This window comes from Ips typographus, linkage group LG1, assembly GCF_016097725.1.
Source record: "Ips typographus isolate SLU linkage group LG1, UJ_Ityp_2.0, whole genome shotgun sequence".
Classification (NCBI taxonomy): Eukaryota; Metazoa; Arthropoda; class Insecta; order Coleoptera; family Curculionidae; genus Ips; species Ips typographus.
The window spans coordinates 11,964,398-11,983,160 of record NC_138422.1 but is presented as its reverse complement, the minus strand read 5'-3'; the positions used below and the strand labels follow the sequence as shown (position 1 = coordinate 11,983,160).

At 32.8% G+C, this 18,763-nt stretch overlaps 5 protein-coding genes across 7 annotated transcripts in view; 1 reads left to right on the top strand and 4 right to left on the bottom strand.

Moving 5' to 3' along the window:
• Window positions 1–18,763, top strand: part of LOC145730506 (Ig-like and fibronectin type-III domain-containing protein 2) — a 113,344-nt gene that overhangs the window by 47,268 nt on the left and 47,313 nt on the right. The window lies entirely within an intron of this gene.
• LOC145730850 (uncharacterized) lies at window positions 939–7,501 on the bottom strand. Of its 2 annotated transcripts, none has more exons than XM_081982299.1 (3): window positions 7,341–7,501; window positions 7,172–7,286; window positions 939–1,141 (listed from the first exon to the last, which is right to left on the bottom strand). In XM_081982299.1, the coding sequence occupies exons 1-3, from the start codon at window positions 7,436–7,438 to the stop codon at window positions 983–985; spliced, it is 372 nt and encodes a 123-aa protein (XP_081838425.1). In that variant the 5' UTR covers window positions 7,439–7,501; the 3' UTR covers window positions 939–982. The 2 variants fall into 2 exon arrangements, with proteins under 2 accessions (XP_081838425.1, XP_081838435.1); XM_081982309.1 differs by lacking the exon at window positions 939–1,141 and adding an exon at window positions 6,919–7,117.
• LOC145733530 (uncharacterized) lies at window positions 3,753–5,338 on the bottom strand. Its single transcript, XM_081986395.1, is given in 5 exon segments — window positions 3,753–4,193; window positions 4,195–4,362; window positions 4,408–4,653; window positions 4,705–4,793; window positions 5,309–5,338. Coding segments are annotated over 5 exon segments (915 nt in total). The 3' UTR covers window positions 3,753–3,811.
• On the bottom strand, window positions 5,446–6,083 carry LOC145730796 (uncharacterized). Its single transcript, XM_081982224.1, has 3 exons — window positions 5,923–6,083; window positions 5,746–5,860; window positions 5,446–5,689 (listed from the first exon to the last, which is right to left on the bottom strand). Exons 1-3 carry the CDS (start codon window positions 6,024–6,026, stop codon window positions 5,513–5,515), a joined length of 396 nt encoding a protein of 131 aa, XP_081838350.1. The 5' UTR covers window positions 6,027–6,083; the 3' UTR covers window positions 5,446–5,512.
• LOC145730840 (uncharacterized) lies at window positions 9,371–10,093 on the bottom strand. The gene is made up of 3 exons (XM_081982287.1): window positions 9,960–10,093; window positions 9,791–9,905; window positions 9,371–9,573 (listed from the first exon to the last, which is right to left on the bottom strand). The coding sequence occupies exons 1-3, from the start codon at window positions 10,055–10,057 to the stop codon at window positions 9,415–9,417; spliced, it is 372 nt and encodes a 123-aa protein (XP_081838413.1). The 5' UTR covers window positions 10,058–10,093; the 3' UTR covers window positions 9,371–9,414.

Sequence of the window (18,763 nt, the reverse complement as noted above, 5' to 3'; positions counted from 1 at the left end):
TGTTTTCGAACTGATTTGGGCCATCTGCATGGATGAGATAAGTGTTGCTGTGTACTAATTTCACAGGACTACTACAAATTATCGTGCAAATGGTTCAAACCCATATTCGAAACAGTTCAGAATCAATAACCCGAACAAAGCTATTAAAAATGGGAGGTTGCATTAATCCACTCATGTCAATTGTCAAATGAGAAGGTTTTTAAAATGTCATTTGTTAATAGTGTCAGCGGTTATTATTTTTAATTATGTTTGATTCCAATACCAGTATGTTCTACTGCAACTAATTTACTTAATAATAGGTACATTAAAATTATGTTATTATATGTTATCAAATAGGTATTGTTTGGACAGGACCAGTTGGCAATTTTGTCATTAATATGTCATTAGTGGTATTTTGACAGTTCTAACTTTGACCTTGAAAAACTCGCTTAGTTGGCAAATGACATCAAAACGCCACTGAAGCAAAAAAGATAGTCAGACTGAGGGCTTTTCAAAAATGCGGTCGTACAATATCGTAACCAGCACCGTTTGCCCGCTAGAGGGCGTCAAAATCAACTAAGTTTTTTACCCCAAAAAAAAAAAACCATACGAGATCTCGCTAATATGCAAAAACCTTCGATGTAAACTAGTTTAACAATAATATAGCCAAGCTAATGGTACTACTTCAACCAGATTGGCTGATAGGAGTGCATAATAAAGTTCAAATGATTTGGTTGGTGAACAGCAGTGAAATTCCAATTTAGATTCAACAAGTTCAAGAGTAAGTAAGTTTCTTCTAAAAAAACTGTAAATACTTTGTCAGAGCACCAACTCAACATCTTTTCCTACTTTATCCGAGAATGACGGAGGAGTTTTAGAAGATATAGAGGATAGACGTGTTCTACAATTTATAGTTTTAAAATTCATAAAAAGGATTTTTTTAATAACAAAATCATAAACTGGTTATTGTTTTCTTTATTTTTAAAATGTTACACTTCTACCATTATTCTTCTGTAGTTGTATCGTAGTAGTATACACTAACACGAAAATCGTAACCTAAACTCAATTGAGACTTAAATTCCAACATGACGTAATCGAAACCCACTCCTCCATCTACGATATACGGATAACCACCTATTTCATCGGATTCTAGGTTTATTACCTGAAAATTCACTAGATAAGTTTGGGACTGCCTTTGGCCGCATTGGTTTTCAAGCTCTATGGAGCGAGCAGAGCGTTTTTGACGTCACGATTACGTAATTTGGCAAACCCATAATTAGACCAACTGTCAAATTACGTCATTGTGCCGTCAAAAACGCTCTGCGCGCTCCATAAAACGTAGTAACGAATGTGGTCATTGATTAAAAATAAAAACTCACTGTAATGCAACTAAAATGAACAATCCAATCTGTAAGACTTTTGAGGTGAATAATTGATTAAATACTTTACTTTCGTATTTATATGTTTTTTATTTATAATATACTAAACATGTAGAATCCATTAGCAGAACTAAAAAGCCTTAGATAATGCACTTGAATTTCTCTGAATCAACGAAATTTTGATTTGTCTGCTTGCAAAACAATGGACACAGTGCGTGCACTGATCTTGTCAAAACATGCATTTTAAAGTTGGAAAATACTCTCAATTGTGCTTCAGTGTTTTGTTTAGGTGCTATGACTCTATGACACTCCAAATAATGTGAAAATTTCTTTTTCAAATGTCAATATCACGATAACCGTTGAATTTAAATAAATGAGTTCCAAATATTTCAAGAAATAGAAGAACTAAAAAAAACACTAAAACTACAGCATGAAACTTTAAATATCTCAAAATAGGTCCTCATAAAAGCATTTTTCAATGGATCACAAAATCTCCTAAGTTTGGTTTTAATAAATTATTTATAACAAGAATCAGACCTTACTTTAAAGGTCTGAATAAATTTCAGATATATTTTTAATTAAATTTGTATTCATATGACGTTACGATGATCCATTTGAATAATTACTGTATAATAATAATTAAATTCCTTGCTTTTAATGTACAGGGTGATTGATTGAATTTTGACCACCCCCTTAACTTTCTTAATTTTGATTTTAGCAAAAAACGTTAAATACAAAACCAGTAGATATTTAGGTCTACTTTATTTTTAGATAAACAGTTATTATACAGGGTGTCCCAAATTTGAGCAATAAACCAAACTTATGTTTTTTTAAATACGATGACCAACTTTTTATCCGATATTTGAATTCTACGTCAAATTCTAGGCCTAATTGATGTAAAATGTCTGTATCGATATTCAACTGTTTCCGCAGCAGCGTCGTTGATTGGTTGAATTTTGACCACCCCCTTAACTTCTTTAATTTTGATTTTAGCAAAAAACGTTAAATACAAAACTAGAAGATATTTAGGTCTACTTTATTCTTAGATAAACAGTTATTATACAGGGTGTCCCAAATTTTAGTAACGAACCAAACTTATGTATTTTTAAACACAATGACCAACTTTTTATCCGATATTTGCATTCTACGTCAAATTTTAGGAATTGATGTAAAATGTCTGTATCGATATTCAACTGTTTCCGCAGCATCTGTTACTTTAACAATGTTTCCTCGACTATGTGATTAAGGTTTAATTTAGTTACTCAAAATTGGGGCAGCCTGTATAATAACTGTTTATATAAGAGTAAAAGTAGACCCAAATATCTATAACTGTTGCTACAACTAGTTTTTTTACTAAAATCAAAAATACGGAAGTTAAGGGGGTGGTTAAAATTCAATCAATCAAGGACTCTGCTGCGAAAACATTTGAATATCGATACAGAAATTTTACATCAATCAGGCCTAGAATTTGACGTAGAATTAAAATATAGATTAAAAAGTTGGTCATTGTATTTAAAAAAAACATGTTTGGTTTGCTACTTAAATTTGGGACACCCTGTATAATAACTCTTTATCTAAGAGTAAAGTAGACCTAAATATCTACTAGTTTTGTATTTAACGTCTTTTGCTAAAATCAAAATTAAAGAAGTTAAGGGGGTGGTCAAAATTCAACCAATCAACGACGCTGCTGCGGAAACAGTTGAATATCGATACAGATATTTTACATCAATTAGGCCTAGAATTTGACGTAGAATTCAAATATCGGATAAAAAGTTGGTCATCGTATTTAAAAAAACATAAGTTTGGTTTATTACTCAAATTTGGGACACTCTGTATAATAACTGTTTATCTAAAAATAAAGTAGACCTAAATATCTACTGGTTTTGTATTTAACGTTTTTTGCTAAAATCAAAATTAAGAAAGTTAAGGGGGTGGCCAAAATTCAATCAATCACCCTGTACGTGTTATCTGCTTGTTAATGATAGTTTACCTGCAAATTGATCTGTATTTAAACTGTAATCATCGACTTATACTCTGATTACTGTAATACAGTACCCATTACAAAATAAAATGTTAATTTATACGTTGATGGTTTATAACATATTATCGATTACTACCAGTTTGTAGAAAATGTTTATTTTCTCAACAACCACTAGTAGACTCGTCCGACTTCCATTATTTATCTTTTTCGCGTTGAAGGCTAATTGTGATATACAATACAATTCAATTTAACGGCAAATGGACATACTCCTAACCATTTTAAACGTATAGATTGATAAATTTGCTCTAAAAAAATTGAAGTGGTTTGAAAACCGTTTTGAACTTTGTACATGTCATATAGCCTGCAGGTGCAGTTTTATCACCAACTGATATCCACTAATAACTAAAATACAATCTACACGACAAGTGCACAATCTATTTAGTATATTGTAAAGTGCGTAATTAATTAGTTATCAGTGCATTTCACTAGTGTTATCTTCAGTGGCACTTTCTTTATTGTCCGCTTCATTATCATTGTCGCTTTTTTCTTCGTGAGGTTCAATTGGTGATGTTTTTGTTTCGACATCAGTCCCACCATTTTCTTCTGGAACTTCTTCCGGTATTGAGTCCTTAATCTTGTCTAACACATTATCGAAAAGGCACTTCAACGAGTACCGAGCTACACTGCTAACTGTAGAAACCTTCTTCTCCATGGTTTCAGGTTGCTCCGCATCTGGGGTGGTATCAAAAGCCACGTGGGGTTTTACTGTATTATAATCAATTGTAACTAATTTGACTTGAGAGTGGACGTCATCTTCGGTATCCATCATTTCCGTGTCCTCTAAGTACTCATCTTCGAGTGTAGTAACCCTTGTAGGCGGCCTTGATGAGTGTGGCAGCCCTCTTCACTTCCTCATTGGACACTCCCGTTTTTCTGTACAACCTGATGGCGCTTCTGGCAGCCACACGCCAATCTACCATACCGGCTAGGAGTTCTTTTTCCCGTTCTTTACGTTCCTTAAAGCTGTATTTAAGTTACATCAAAAGTTATCAAAATATGGTAGCATACCGTCTGTAAGCATTTTGAATTATCGCAGCGGCCACTTCAGCCTGGTCGGGCCCAATTTGAAATTCAGTCAAGACATCGGAAACCACCATCGTTTCTTCAGATTCTTCGATTTCTTCCGAATCGATGCTTTTCCTAAAAGTGGTCTGAATGGCTGCGACTATGTTATCCACATCGTCCCTAGGCATGCTAGTTTCCTCCAAGAACATTACAGTGGTGGTGGCCATTTCGGTGAGGCTTTCCACCAGCCTAAATTACTCATTATTGAATAATAATCGAAAAACATGAGAATTAACAGACCTAGCCGCTATTCTAGCGTTTTTCCTTGTGATCATTAAAGCGTCTAGATTATCGGCGATTATTTCCTTCCTATCAATGTTGACCAATCGCTATCAAGAATTAGTATAACAAATGTAAATTTTAAGTGGAAAAATCACTTAAGAACTGTCAACTTAGCTGTCAGCAGTTTTTCCGGAAAAAAATTCGAAAAAATTTCACACTCCTCACAGCAACATAAAGAATAGTGTTACCCTTTCTAGCTTGAAAGTTATTGTTCTTATTAATTATTGTTCTTATTGTTTTAATTAAAATAAAATGTTTATTTAACTCAGGAAATAATCTTACAAAATATCCCTCGTGCATCTAATTTTTCCTGTGGAAAAATTGGAATGCTCGTTTCTAAGTAATTTGTTTTAACAAATAGCATGAGCGAAAGTGGTTTTAAAAATCATCCGAGTCGAAGACGAGGATTTTTAACTCTTTAGCATTTTTAATCAATGTGGAAAGTAAATTATTGTGTATCTGTGTATAGTGTAAAAGTTTTTAATTTTTACTCTTCCTCAAAGTGAATAAAATAGTAAAATTTTACTTTGATAGTTAAATTAATAATTACCGAGTTAATTACCTTGTTACTTCGAACAATCAAACTGTTCATTTTGAAATGGTTTAAACCAGATTTATCTTTTTGTTCTAAAGGTAAGGAATATTATGTTTTGCTGCTCTATAAGAAACAGAATACGCGCAAAGTGGGCCTGAAAAGAGTTTTGTGAAACTACAATCGTTTATTCATGAAAGAGTCAAAGGACACATTTTTTAAATTTTTTATTTATTAGGTGGGTATTGGAGATTCGTTTGTGACTTCCGTATTATTGTAGTATACACTAACTCGAAAATCGTAACCCAAATTCAATTCAGATTTAAAGTACAGCAGAACGTAATTAAAACCAACTCCGCCATCTTGAACGGAAGGGTAACCACCTTCTTCATCGGATAGTAGGTTGATTACCTAAAAATTAATTCGGTAAACCACAATCTGATCACCATTAACAAATAAAAACTTACTGTAATGCAACTGATAGGCTGTGATGTAAAACCTGTTTCCGGGATTCTGACTGTTTCATTCTGATATTGAAGCAAATGACCGGATTTGCTGATTTCTTGATAGTAGAAGAGAATTCTGTCAAATATTTAGAAAACTTAAAAAAAATTGAATATTACAAATATAAATCAAACACTTACGCGTCTGTTCCAGGTTGTAAACAATTACTATAGGACTTGACTTCTGAACGCACTGAAGCGACTACAAATAAAAGTAATAAAGACACAATACTGGTCCAATGCATGGTTATATTTTTGTATAAGGTGTTATTAGTAATATTAGAAAGTTTTCTATGATAGTGACTTATATAGTGATTTGGAATCATGTCACAACATGATAACAATCTTGTCTAATACAATAAACAAAATTATTTTTGCAATTAATACTCCAATTAAATACATAATAGTGTAGTGGTCTAGAGATTAAAAATAGCTAAGTAATGTATTTATTTAGTAAATTTTCCATGTATACATAGGAAATTAAGAAATGCAATTAGAAATTTGCGATAATCATTAGACAATGCACTTGATTCCTTTTGCTGCCAAATCACATATTTCAATATGCAGTGAGGTATAATAAATCTATTTAAGGACTAAGAAAGGGATTGATCGATATAAGAATATTGAATTGAAATTGAATTTGGCAGCTTAGTACAAATATCTAGTATTTTGAGTGTTATGGCACTACCGGTTATACCGGAAGTAGGTACCAACTTGCTAATTTTAACACACTGTGTATTATTATAATTTTAAATACTTTCAACGATTTCAAGTTTGTTTTCGAAATACTGACGTTTGAAAAATTATTTTTTTACATTTTTACGTGCCTATCATAACTTGTTCAGGGGCCTAATTCTTGAAAGCAGGGAACGGAATTTTCAAGAGAAGTGTTGATAGAATGTGACAGAAGAAGCTGACAATTGCGTGTTCCTGTCACATTCTACAGCCCTTTCTCTTGATATTTCCTTTCTCTATATTTTCCTTTTTTTTTTCTCTAGGTTTCCGCTTTGGAAACTGGACCACCTTGTATAAATTAAAAATTCAAGTGTTATTTAATTATTACATTTAATTTTAATTTGTTCTTATACACAAATAACTAAATAAAAATAAGGATTTTTTTATAGTAAATTCATAAACTAGTTAGTATTTTTTATATTTTCAAATTTATACACTTGTACCATTATTCTGTAGTTGTATCGTTGTAGTATACACTAACACGAAAATCGTAACCTAAACCTAATTGAGACTTAAAGTACAATATGACGTAATCGAAACCCACTCCTCCATCTCTGATATACGGATAACCACCTATTTCGTCGGATTGTAAGTTTATTACCTAAAAATTTACTAGATGAGTCTGTGACTGCCATTGATTACCATAAAAACTCACTGTGATGCAACTGATGGGCTGGGGTGAAAAATTTGCTTCCGGAATCCTAATGGTTTCCTCTTGATATTGGAGCAAATGGCCGGATTTGCTCACCTCCTGATAGTAAAGAAATGTCCTGCCAAATGTTTACAAATTAAAATGTGTAATTTAAAAAAAAAATAGTAGTTACGGATTTGTTCCTGGGTATAAACAGTCATTAAGGTTGTGGTTATCCGAACGCACTGAAGTGACGACAACGAGAACAAACAAAGCCAAAACTTTATACATGTTGCTGTTTTTTAGATATTGCACTGATCGTTCGTTACTTTTATATACTGTCGTGATGAACGTCACGAAACGATAACAAAAGTCTAAAATGAACAATCCAATCTGTAAGACTTTTGAGGTGAATAATTGATTAAATACTTTACTTTAGTACTGATATGTTTTTATTTATAATATACTAAACATGTAGAATCCATTAGCAGAACTAAAAAGCCTTAGATAATGCACTTGAATTTCTCTGAATCAACGAAATTTTGATTTGTCTGCTTGCAAAACAATGGAAACAGTGCACTGATCTTGTCAAAACATGCATTTTAAAGTTGGAAAATACTCTCAATTGTGCTTCAGTGTTTTGTTTAGGTGCTATGTCACTCCAAATAATGTAAACATTTTAATGTGTAGCATCTTGTTTTGTCAGAATAAGGTCAGATAAACAACAGTAAATTCACGGTTTGGGTCTTTAAATTTGTGTTTTATGCTTAAGTACCTAATTAACTGCTCATGTCGTAAAAGACATTTAAACTAAATCATTTAGAAAAAAAAATAGTAGAATATCCCAAAAAAGTTTATACCTTACAAATAACGTTTTCAATTTTACTGCTCCAATCGAGATGAGACCGGAAAATGGTGGGATTTTTTTAATTGTTTTGTCAGAAAAAGATGGAAGATTGAAAAACAGCAAGCTCTAATCATGGTCAGATATGTTCTATTGTTTTAATGGCCTCTTGCAATACTTGATCAGAAATTTGACATTTTTTTACTGTCAACAGTGTCAATCTTATACGATTGCGATGTGTCACATTAGCTTTTAACGGGTTCATAATTCTGAACCGTTCAGGAACTGTTTTCGAACTGATTTGGGCCATCTGCATGGATGAGATAAGTGTTGCTGTGTACTAATTTCACAGGACTACTACAAATTATCTTGCAAATGGTTCAAACCCATATTCGAAACAGTTCAGAATCAATAACCCGAACAAAGCTATTAAAAATGGGAGGTTGCATTAATCCACTCATGTCAATTGTCAAATGAGAAGGTTTTTAAATTGTCATTTGTTAATAGTGAGCACTCTCAGCGGTTATTATTTTTAATTATGTTTGATTCCAATACCAGTATATTCTACTGCAACTAATTTACTTAATAATACATTAAAATTATGTTATTATATGTTATAAAATAGGTATTGTTTGGACAGGACCAGTTGACAATTTTGTCGTTAATATGTCATTAGTGGCATTTTGACAGTTCTAACTTTGACCTTGAAAAACTCGCTTAGTTGGCAAATGACGTCAAAACGCCACTGAAGCAAAAAAAATAGTCAGAGTGAGCTTCCAAAAATGTGTTCGTACAAAATCGTAACCGTCCCGTTTGCCCGCTAGAGGGCCTCAAAATCAACTAAGTTTTTTACACCAAAAAAAAACCATACGAGGAGTTTTAGAAGATATAGAGGATAGACGTGTTCTACAATTTATAGTTTTAAAATCACAAAAAGGATTTTTTCTAATTATGGCATATAAAGTGACACTTTTCAAAACTGATTAGAGTGACAAAACGTTTTACTTTATGTAACTAGTTACATAAAGTATCACTTTATGTAACTAGTTATGAAATGTTCATTTCATCACTCCCTGTTTTTATGCATTTCCGTAGAAACATATGGGCGACATCCATCATAACATGTTGTCACTGTTTATACAAGGTGCTATGAAAGTGAATATTTGTGTTAAATCACTTTAAAAGATGGTTTTTACCGCTTTTTGGTCAAAATTAGAAAAAATTATGTATGCAACACGTTTCGAAAATGTCTTATTGTGTAACTCATTCAAATTGTAGGACCTCGCTGCGCTCGCCCTACAAACATTCATTCGTTACACAAAATCGATCTTTTCGTAACTGGTTACATAAATAGCTATTTTTAATAGCAAAATCATAAACTGGTTATTGTTTTCTTTATTTTTAAAATGTTACACTTCTACCATTATTCTTCTGTAGTTGTATCGTTGTAGTATACACTAACACGAAAATCGTAACCTAAACTCAATTGAGACTTTAAGTCCAATACGACGTAATCGAAACCCACTCCTCCATCTTCGATATGCGGATAACCACCTATTTCATCGGATTCTAGGTTTATTACCTGAAAATTCACTAGATAAGTCTGTAACTGCCTTTTGGCCGCATTGGTTTTCAAGCTCTATGGAGCGAGCAGAGCGTTTTTGACGTCACGATTACGTAATTTGGCAAACCCATAATTAAACCAACTGTCAAATTACGTCATTGTGACGTCAAAAACGCTCTGCGCGCTCCATGAAGCGTAGAAACGAATGTGGTCATTGATTACCATAAAAACTCACTGTAATGCAACTGATGGGCTCGGGTGAAAAATTTGCTTCCGGAATCCTCATGGTTTCAGATTGATATTGGAGCAAATGGCCGGATTTGCTCACCTCCTGATAGTAAAGAAATGTCCTGTCAAATGTTTAGAAATTAAAATGTGTAAATTTAAAGAAAATTAGTAGTTACGGATTTGTTCCTGGGTATAAACAGTCAATAATGTTGTGGTTATCCGAACGCACTGAAGCGACCACAACGAGAACTAACACAGTCAAAACTTTATACATTTTGCTGTTTTTTAGATGTTGCACTGATCGTCCGTTATTTTTATCAAAGTCTTTTATATACTGTTGGCATAAACGTCACAAAACGATAACAACACTCACAAAAAAACCCATTCTTGATGACTTTTGAGGTGAATAATTGATTAAGTACTTTACTTTAAGGAGAGTTTACACATGCATAGATTTACTTGCGCCAATAAAAACTGGTGTGCAAGTAAACGTTTACCCGTGCAAATTTAATTTACTTGCACTCAGTTTTTATTGGCTCAAGTAAATCTATGCATGTGTGCATTCCCGTTTAAAAGTATTGATATGATTTTACTTAGTATACTTGTATTATCCATTAGCAGAACTAAAAAAGGATTTTAAAAGTATGTAAAGTTTAGTATAGTATTTAAACCTTGACCTGTCTGCTTGCGAAACAATGGACACAGTGCACTGATCTTGACAAAACATATACTGGGTGTCCCAGAGTTACCATAAGAAATGGTAAATAATTTAATGGCGTATTTATGGGATCAAAATAATTCGGTTTAGCACAACTTACCGCAGACAAAAAGTCAACGGAAACCGAAATACAGGGAATAAAAGTTATTTTCTTTTGTTTTTTTTTTTTAATAACTCTTTGACAACCTGGAGTAATAACAAATTTGATTATCAATTCAGAAGAAAAAGAAAATAATTTGCTTTAAAATCGACCTAATTTTTGTCTGGTACAGCTAAGTGAGAACTGGAATCCGAATATCTGTTTTCCAATACCTTCTAGCCGAAAAGGCAATATCTAGTTAGTAATCACCGCTTTTCGAGATATTTGCAATTAAAGTATTGGACTAGATCCATTTATGAGAAAAATTTAAGAAAATGTTGCTTGAAATAACTGCTCATTATTGTTCCAAAATGTCTGAACAATATTTTGAGTTTGAATTAATAATTTGTCTGTCTTCTTCATACACAAAAACACAAAATTCGAATTTCCTGCAGGTTATGATATTTGGCTTCCCCGACCAATTCAATCAACAATTCGGAACATTTTTGTTCAAGTAATTTCTCACTTGCAGTGAGAAATAAGGCTGCATCTTCCAAGAAGATTACAAACTGCAATCATCTATGGGAATGAATACTTTAAATGCAAATATATCGAAAATGGTTGGTTATACCAACTAGATAATCATATTTGACACCCTCGAAAACTCTTGTGTACCTAATTTTAGCAAGAAAATCCAAGTGGATCGCGAGTTATTTGAAAAAGTGCATTTTAAAAAAATAACTTTGACCCTCTGTATTTCTGTTTCCGTTAACTTTTCATCTAAGGTAAAATGAGCTAAATCCTATTATTTTGATCCCATACTACTTACCATTACTTATGGGACACCGTGTATTTTAAAGTCTCAAGTTTGGTTCAGTGTGTTGATCACGAACTATTTTCCGGACTTGTTAGCTTCAAAGGATATTCATTTAAAAAGTCTCTAATAATAAGTTTTAATACATTTCCAACATATATTGTTACAACTCTCTGACATTCAGAGGAAGACTAACTTTCCCAAGAATCGTTTTGTACAGGAAAGTATTTCAACCTGAAAGTTATTTACTAAACAAAAGTGCTCGAAACTTGACAAAACTCTCCGAAATGTAATTAAAAGTCGGTCGTATATCCGGCACCTCGTTCGTTTTCGAGCAGTTTCACCCCGAATTTCAACTCGTCCTCGAGAAGAACGCAATTTCAAATGAAACTAAACTATTCCTCTTACACGTGATACTTAGGGAAGGAATTAGTTTTGAAAGTCCGCTTCTTAAGCGTTTGCTTGCTTTTCTAACCGGGTGCATCGTTTTTACCGCTTTGTTCTTTGGCTTTAAAATGAAATTTGTCGGAAACTTTTTGATGAGACAGACGACGTGTTGCAAAACTTGTACACACACACCTTTATTAAAAATTAATCCCATCCATTCCAGGACAAGATAAGTCCTCTCTAACTTTCTAGGTTAAGTTTCCTTTATTTGGGTTATCACGTGCGTGCAACTTATTAAATATCCACAGGGGAAAACTTTAATTAAACAACGTTCCACAGGAACATTTTTGGATAAAAACAGTTATTTACGAGGTTATTTACCTAGCAAGTGCAGAATGTGATATTTTTTATGCCGAATGGTAGTCAATTACAGTACAAAATGGGTGGATATGATGTTCTTATCGCACGAAAACGAATGCCTGATTAATCTCGAGAATTTCACAAAAGTATCATTTTTTGGTGAAATTTGACATTTCAGCCCCTAAAACATTTATTTTTTTTTAAGAGAGGTGAAATTTTACTTTAAGAATTAGATTCTTAATTATTTAAAAAAAAAAGTTTAATTTTTCAAATAAGTAATATGAAACAAACTTACCCTAATTTTGAGCAGGGAATCAAATAAAGCAAATTGAAATAGAGCTATTTTGTTTGAAAAATTTGACTTTAAGTTCTTTTTAGAACCAAATTTTTTATCACCCCGTATCACTACTTTTGACGTGTTTCTGTAGGTACCCTCTAAGAGTGGGTGATAAACTTTGTTTAACACGACAAAACCAAAACTGAGAGAAAACTGAAAAATGATACTGAGATTTGCAAAATTCACATAAAATGGTACTAAATGTCTCAGAAAGCGATATAAATAAATAAAATTCGACGTATAATTCAAAAGTGCTAAATATACATCTCTTTTAAAATAAGCAAGTTGATATCTGCTTCCGGCCAAACTGAAAGTGACAGATATATGAAAGTATTTTTAAAATATATACATAGTTTATCAAACTTTCAGAATTTTGAACATATGAGGAAAGCGTTTTTTTCCGCCTTTTAATTGCTTGTTGCATGAGGGAAAGTACCACTTTCCACACCTGTTAGGTAAATAACCATTTTTGTTTAATCTGTTACGTGGATAGGTTCAAAAACTGCACAACTTTTGTATTAGATATATTACTATATTGCTCTTGGAAATTTTCCGTACTTGAAAAACTAAACTTTCAAGAACGCTAGTGGAAAAATGTAATTTTAAATAGTTTAAGAAGGTAAAGCACGCATCATCCGTAAACAATATAAATAAATAATACATAATCTTGACCTTAACCTTGAAGCGGCATTAACCATTACGCAATTCTTGGTTTATGTTAATTTGAACATCGTCATCTCGAAAACACTTTAATAATATTTACTTTCAATGTAATCCTCTCATCTGGTCGTGGCCTTAACATCTTTTGCGATGAGCTATTCAGGTCTAGTCCGTCATTTAAACGCTCATTATGGTAGTGGCTCTTTAAAAAAAGACCGCGCAAAAGATTAAAGTCGCATCATATTTAACTTCAAGTTTACCTTAACCGTGATAGTTATTCTAATTGAGTTAAGGTTGATTAGTGCAACATATTAGTTTTTATCTAACACTTGAGATGTTTTAACAAGAACTGTTTTAACAACTTTGTTGTTATCAAAACGTGGAAAATTTGAAGTGTATAAAACAATTTTGATGTTTTAATCATATTTTTTAAACGTTATATTTTTAAACCAACATTATCTTGAATTGCATTTTTTCTATCAAACAATTAGCTTACAAAACAAATCAGTATAATAATTAATCAAATGTAAAAAGCGACACACTTCTAGACCTAATTTCAACATTATGGTAGTACATTAAAATAAGAAAAGTTAGGAAGGTCGTTATAATAAGGACACATCGAAAATCGATAAAAACACTGACATTTGTGCAATATCTAATAAAGTTTTTATGATAAAAGTGCGACCCTGAAAACGTTACCCATTTCAATCCGAATCGAACCGAAAAACAATCACCGGGCAAAAAAGCTAACCACTTGTGCAAGATGTCCCATTCAGTTTTCGCTCGTAAGTGAACAAATAAAATTTAAATAGGAACAGACTAAAGTATCTACTGCACAATAAGCTTGTCTATTGTGAATCGGCTTTCAAATCCATAAGAGCAACATTTTCCAGAATAAATTTATAGAAATCGCAGTCAATCCAGACTCGGGCGGATTAGGTTGCTGGAAGATAGTTGCCGGATTATGCTCGGTCCGCTGACTTTTCCCCAGCGAAAAGTGGCATGAAAACAGTAAAGGGCTTTTTCACGTCAAGCTGTTTCTCCTTTTGGCTTTCGATGGAAACAAAAGGAAAATTCCGCGAATCATAGTGAGCAGAAGGAAATGCGAGAATAAAGTAGTATTTTTTTGTACGTATGCGAAAGGTGTACTATAAACGGAGCAGACTTGCATAGAAATGCAGTGTAGTTGAAACGATCAAGACTTATCCAGAAGAACTCCCCCAGGTCCCAATTAAAGCAGAGAAAGTCAGTCCTGTGGGAACAGTATTTTCAGGCTAACATCGCTGTAAATCAATGATAAAAACCGAAGAGACAAGTGAAGTAGGCCTTAAGGTTCAACGACGGTTTTATCGGGCCGGTCGTATTTTTTAGCTGGTAAAAGAGGAAAATTTGTGGTTTGTTCTATTGGGCTGTAGAAAGTTTATAGTGACGAATACAATGCAAAGAAAAACATTCTAATCTACCATTAGTTTTTCTTTTTTTTTTGGGTTAAGTTAAGATCAGCAGGAAAAGGCAGAATGTCACTCATGCTAAAATGTACAAATACAGGCATGGAAGAATATACACTAAGTTGGGTTAGAGTATAGTATATAAGTATTTATCTCTTGCCTAACGACTTAAGGAACCTATGGTACTGGCAAGGGAAGAGAGTTAGGCAAGGCCACTACACACTACACTAAATCTTCCTGGCAGGTCTTGACCGCCCTTGAGGATGACTTCAAAACCCAGTAATCTTGTCGAGTTTTAGAACTGCTTTTATTCATACTCCTATGCTAACTTTTCTGACAATACCGATTACTGGGCATACATCCTATTTTAAGCACTTATCAATATCCCTTTTTTTAAGAGTACAGGGTGCTGCATTTTCGATGGTTTTACGGGGTACAGAGAAAACGGTAATAGATAGAACAAAAGTAGCATACGTGTTTCGGTCTCTATTTCCGAGCTGAGATGACTTTTGAAAATTGGTCATTTTGGAACCTCCTCTGTATTTCATTTGCTATTAAAGTTATCAAAAAAGAAAAAAACGGTTTCCGGTAGAAGTTTTGACGTAGAATCCAATGGCGTAGTCAGTTTTTTTCTAGGAAGTTTAGTTTCTGACATATGACAGTAAGTTATATTTTTTTAAATGGAACACCCTATATATTTTAAGTTTATTTAATTCTGTTGATTTTTAGTTTTTCAACGGTGTATTAAAATATATAAGTTTGTAAACGTTAATCTTGGTAATTAGAAAAAAAAGCGTTTCCTTAACAAAAAAGTGCTAAATAATGTTTATAAAAATACTCACAGTTGAAACAAAATTTGGCTATGTTCATATTAACATGTTACATGTCGTTTATAAACAGTTTTTTTAACTTCTACCTTAAAAATAGTAGAAAATAGAAATGGCCACTTTTCTTATTAAAGTGACGGTAGAACTGTTTGTAACTTAGATTTTTAATAAGATTTATTAAAAATATTTAATTTTCTGATGTGTTAGTTTATATGATTTCCGATTTTGTTTGGTATTTTAGATATTGGCCTTTTTTTAGCTTAGCAAAGGTCTTTTTTTAAAATAACAGGATTAACCTCTACAAACTTATATGTTGTAATACACCGTTGAAAAGGTAAAAATCAACAGAATTAAATGACGTAAAAATATATAGGATGTTCCATTTAAAAAAATGTAACTTACTGTCATATGTCAGAAACTAAACGGAATAGAAAAAAACTGACTACGCCATTGGATTCTACATGAAAACTTCTACCGGGAAGCGTTCTTCCTTTTTTGATAACTTTAAGAGCAACTGAAATACAGAAGAGGTTCCAAAATTAACAATTTTCGAAAAACGGGGGGATCTTTGAAACAAAAGAAGTTTGCGCCGCCCACCACAGAAAAAGAGATCAGAACACATATGCTACTTTTTTTCTATCTATTACAGTTTTCTCTGTACCCCGTAAAACCATCGAAAATGCAGCAGCACCCTGTACAAAGGAGCATTCTAACTCAATCCTCTTGACAAACAGAAGATATTACAAAGCCACTTCCTCAGTCACTCTGTTGCCAAATAGTTTTCAAAAATATGTCGAAGTGAAAAATTAGCGAGTATTACAGTGTGTATATAAAATATAAATAAATATATAAGAGTTACAGGGTTAATTGGGAAACGTTTTAGAGACTTTTATGAAAAACTCCCAGTGGCCAAACTGAATTATCTTTTTCTGTTTTTCTTTTCCGAAAAATGAGAAAAACATCGGAGACTGCATTTTAAAGATTTGCCTTCTTAACGAATCGAAAACTAGTTTTGAATATAAGACATTATAAGAGTATTTTTGTAGTTTTTTTTTATTTAGGCGTTATCTCGAAATTCATAGAAAGCGTTTAAAAAGTATTTTTTAATGATGTACTTGCTGATAGCATTATTTACTTTCTAACGTTCAAAATAAGCTTCTTAAAGCTTTAAATCAAACTAAAAATGCTTTTTACGTTTTCCTTTCAGTAGAATACTTGGAAAACTTTCTCGCCATTATGGAAAAAAAAACAAATGGAAAATGGAAAACAATTAGTGTCTTATGTTGGCCACATGACCAATTTTTCTCCTAACTTATTTTCTTATTACTAAAAAGACATTCATTCTGGAAGTAACTAGAATATAATTGAAATGAGCGGATTTGGGTCAAAAGTTAAGGAAAAAGTGGAACAAACGAGACACAATTTCACAGTTAGTCACAAGAAATTTATCTTTTAATATATGAAACAGTATTGTGACTATTTGTTAGATAAAGTCACATTCGCTCTGCTTGCTCCATATAACTTTAAAACAAATGAACCCCACACACTAATAGTGTTTTGTTTTCGATAATGCCGAAAAAAATTTTCAAGGTCTACTGACACAAATACTAAACAGCGTTATTTTGCGTATTAGAAACTAGATAATGATATCAGCAAGAAAATTATTGAAAATGATTTTGTAAGCACTTTACAAAAGTATAAAAATTCAAGATTGTATAAATAAAGTGTTTTTAGCATTTAAGTTTTGACGAAGATCTTAATCGATTGGCGTGAACTGGTTTTATAGGTAGACTTATTAGGTTATGTCGAAAAAGCTTATAGGCTATTGTAGTAACCAAGAGTTTTACAGATAAAAAAATGAGTTATGTTGATTTTCATACAGAAAATAAACACTACAATGATATAAATACTATGCGGATGTATCTGATATTACAGATAATAGCAAAGACAACTCTCATCTCTCATAGTAAGGTAATAATTTAACCCAACAGAAAATCAAGAACCACAGTTAAAAATACATGTGTTTACACCACGTGAAATTTCGAACAACTGTGGCAACACCGAGGGCAATACTGTTTTGGAGAGCTAGTAGAATGGAACTGGAAACACGTAGTGACATTTTCTAACAAAAACGTTCTAGTTTATTACCGTTAAGAATTGAAATTAACAAAGAATCGAAGTAACATTTTCGAAAGACATCTGGACAACATAGCAATATGTGTGAGACATCTTCTATTTTTTCGAGAATTAACAACTTTAAAATTTTTCCACAAATCGAGTACTTTTATTCATCCGACTATCCAATAAACATTAAAATATGTCGAAAAAATGTGCCAGATTCGCATAAAACAGGAGGAAATTTCCAGGCAGGAAAACCAGATCGTCTCAGGATAATGCCGGGCTGGCACTTTGCATATATGGGGATCCCAACACGTTTTCGCTCGTGTCGTTCTCTCAGTTTTCCACTGAGTTTTCTTGTTTACAGAGCGCGAGGACGAATATTGAAAATTGCTCCGCGAACTGTGTATAAGCAAACACAAGAACGCGTCAGCAATTTTATAAAATTCTTTCGCAAGGCATTAACGCTTATTCCCGTTTTGCGACGCGGTAATAAATCGCCTTTATTGGATGTTTACTGCTGCTGTTGCTGCTAATAAATTTCGTCCCAGAAATGCTATGTTTTCACCTCTGGCTTTCTTTTTATTTTCCGGCATAATTAAGGAAACTTTAGTCCGGTATCGGCTAAAAACAAGTTTTATTGTATAAGCAAGTTAGTGAAAAAATTATCTCCGGAACGAAGCTTTGTTCAACTTTTTCGAAAAATTTCTCTCCAGACGTGACTTAAGAGAAATCCCTCTTGGCACGTATAAGAGTATAACGAACTTTTAAAAATTCACCGACCAATCTCTTTTATTGCGACGGAATTTTAAATAAGTGGAAATTGTCTACTTTGAAAGCGGTTAGTTTGGCCAGAAGAAGGATTTGATAAGAACTCCCTTTACGACCAAACCACCAACCAATTTTTTTAATGAAATTGTATTATCTCACAGTCACTACACGTATCTGCTAAAACACTGTCAAAGTTGTCAAAACGAGTTCTTAATCACGACGTTGATACTTCATTATTCAGTACAGCAATAACTTGTTTACACAAGTCGCTCTTTATATCCTCACTTCTAAATATTCTGTTTCGAATTAAAATTGCAAAAGGTATTCTTTTGAAAAACTCGTTTGGATGTCTTTAGAAGTGGAGTCATCTGGTTTGTGCTGTTTTCTTGTTAAAGCTAGTTAGGGTCTTGGATGATCAAACTTGACTTTTTAAGCGTACATTTTTAAGTCAATCCGTGTTT

What these genes read in the sequence shown, in the direction of transcription:
- LOC145730840 (XM_081982287.1), bottom strand. Translation starts at nt 10,057, where the DNA reads ATGTATAAAGTTTTGACTGTGTTAGTTCTCGTTGTGGTCGCTTCAGTG. An exon ending in TTATACCCAGGAACAAATCC is followed by an intron (nt 9,906 to 9,959) that starts GTAACTACTAAT and finishes AACATTTGACAG; the next exon opens with GACATTTCTTTACTATCAGG. An exon ending in AGCCCATCAGTTGCATTACA is followed by an intron (nt 9,574 to 9,790) that starts GTGAGTTTTTAT and finishes GTGAATTTTCAG; the next exon opens with GTAATAAACCTAGAATCCGA.
- LOC145730796 (XM_081982224.1), bottom strand. Translation starts at nt 6,026, where the DNA reads ATGCATTGGACCAGTATTGTGTCTTTATTACTTTTATTTGTAGTCGCT. An exon ending in TTACAACCTGGAACAGACGC is followed by an intron (nt 5,861 to 5,922) that starts GTAAGTGTTTGA and finishes AATATTTGACAG; the next exon opens with AATTCTCTTCTACTATCAAG. An exon ending in AGCCTATCAGTTGCATTACA is followed by an intron (nt 5,690 to 5,745) that starts GTAAGTTTTTAT and finishes ATTAATTTTTAG; the next exon opens with GTAATCAACCTACTATCCGA.
- LOC145730850 (XM_081982299.1), bottom strand. Translation starts at nt 7,438, where the DNA reads ATGTATAAAGTTTTGGCTTTGTTTGTTCTCGTTGTCGTCACTTCAGTG. An exon ending in TTATACCCAGGAACAAATCC is followed by an intron (nt 7,287 to 7,340) that starts GTAACTACTATT and finishes AACATTTGGCAG; the next exon opens with GACATTTCTTTACTATCAGG. An exon ending in AGCCCATCAGTTGCATCACA is followed by an intron (nt 1,142 to 7,171) that starts GTGAGTTTTTAT and finishes GTGAATTTTCAG; the next exon opens with GTAATAAACCTAGAATCCGA.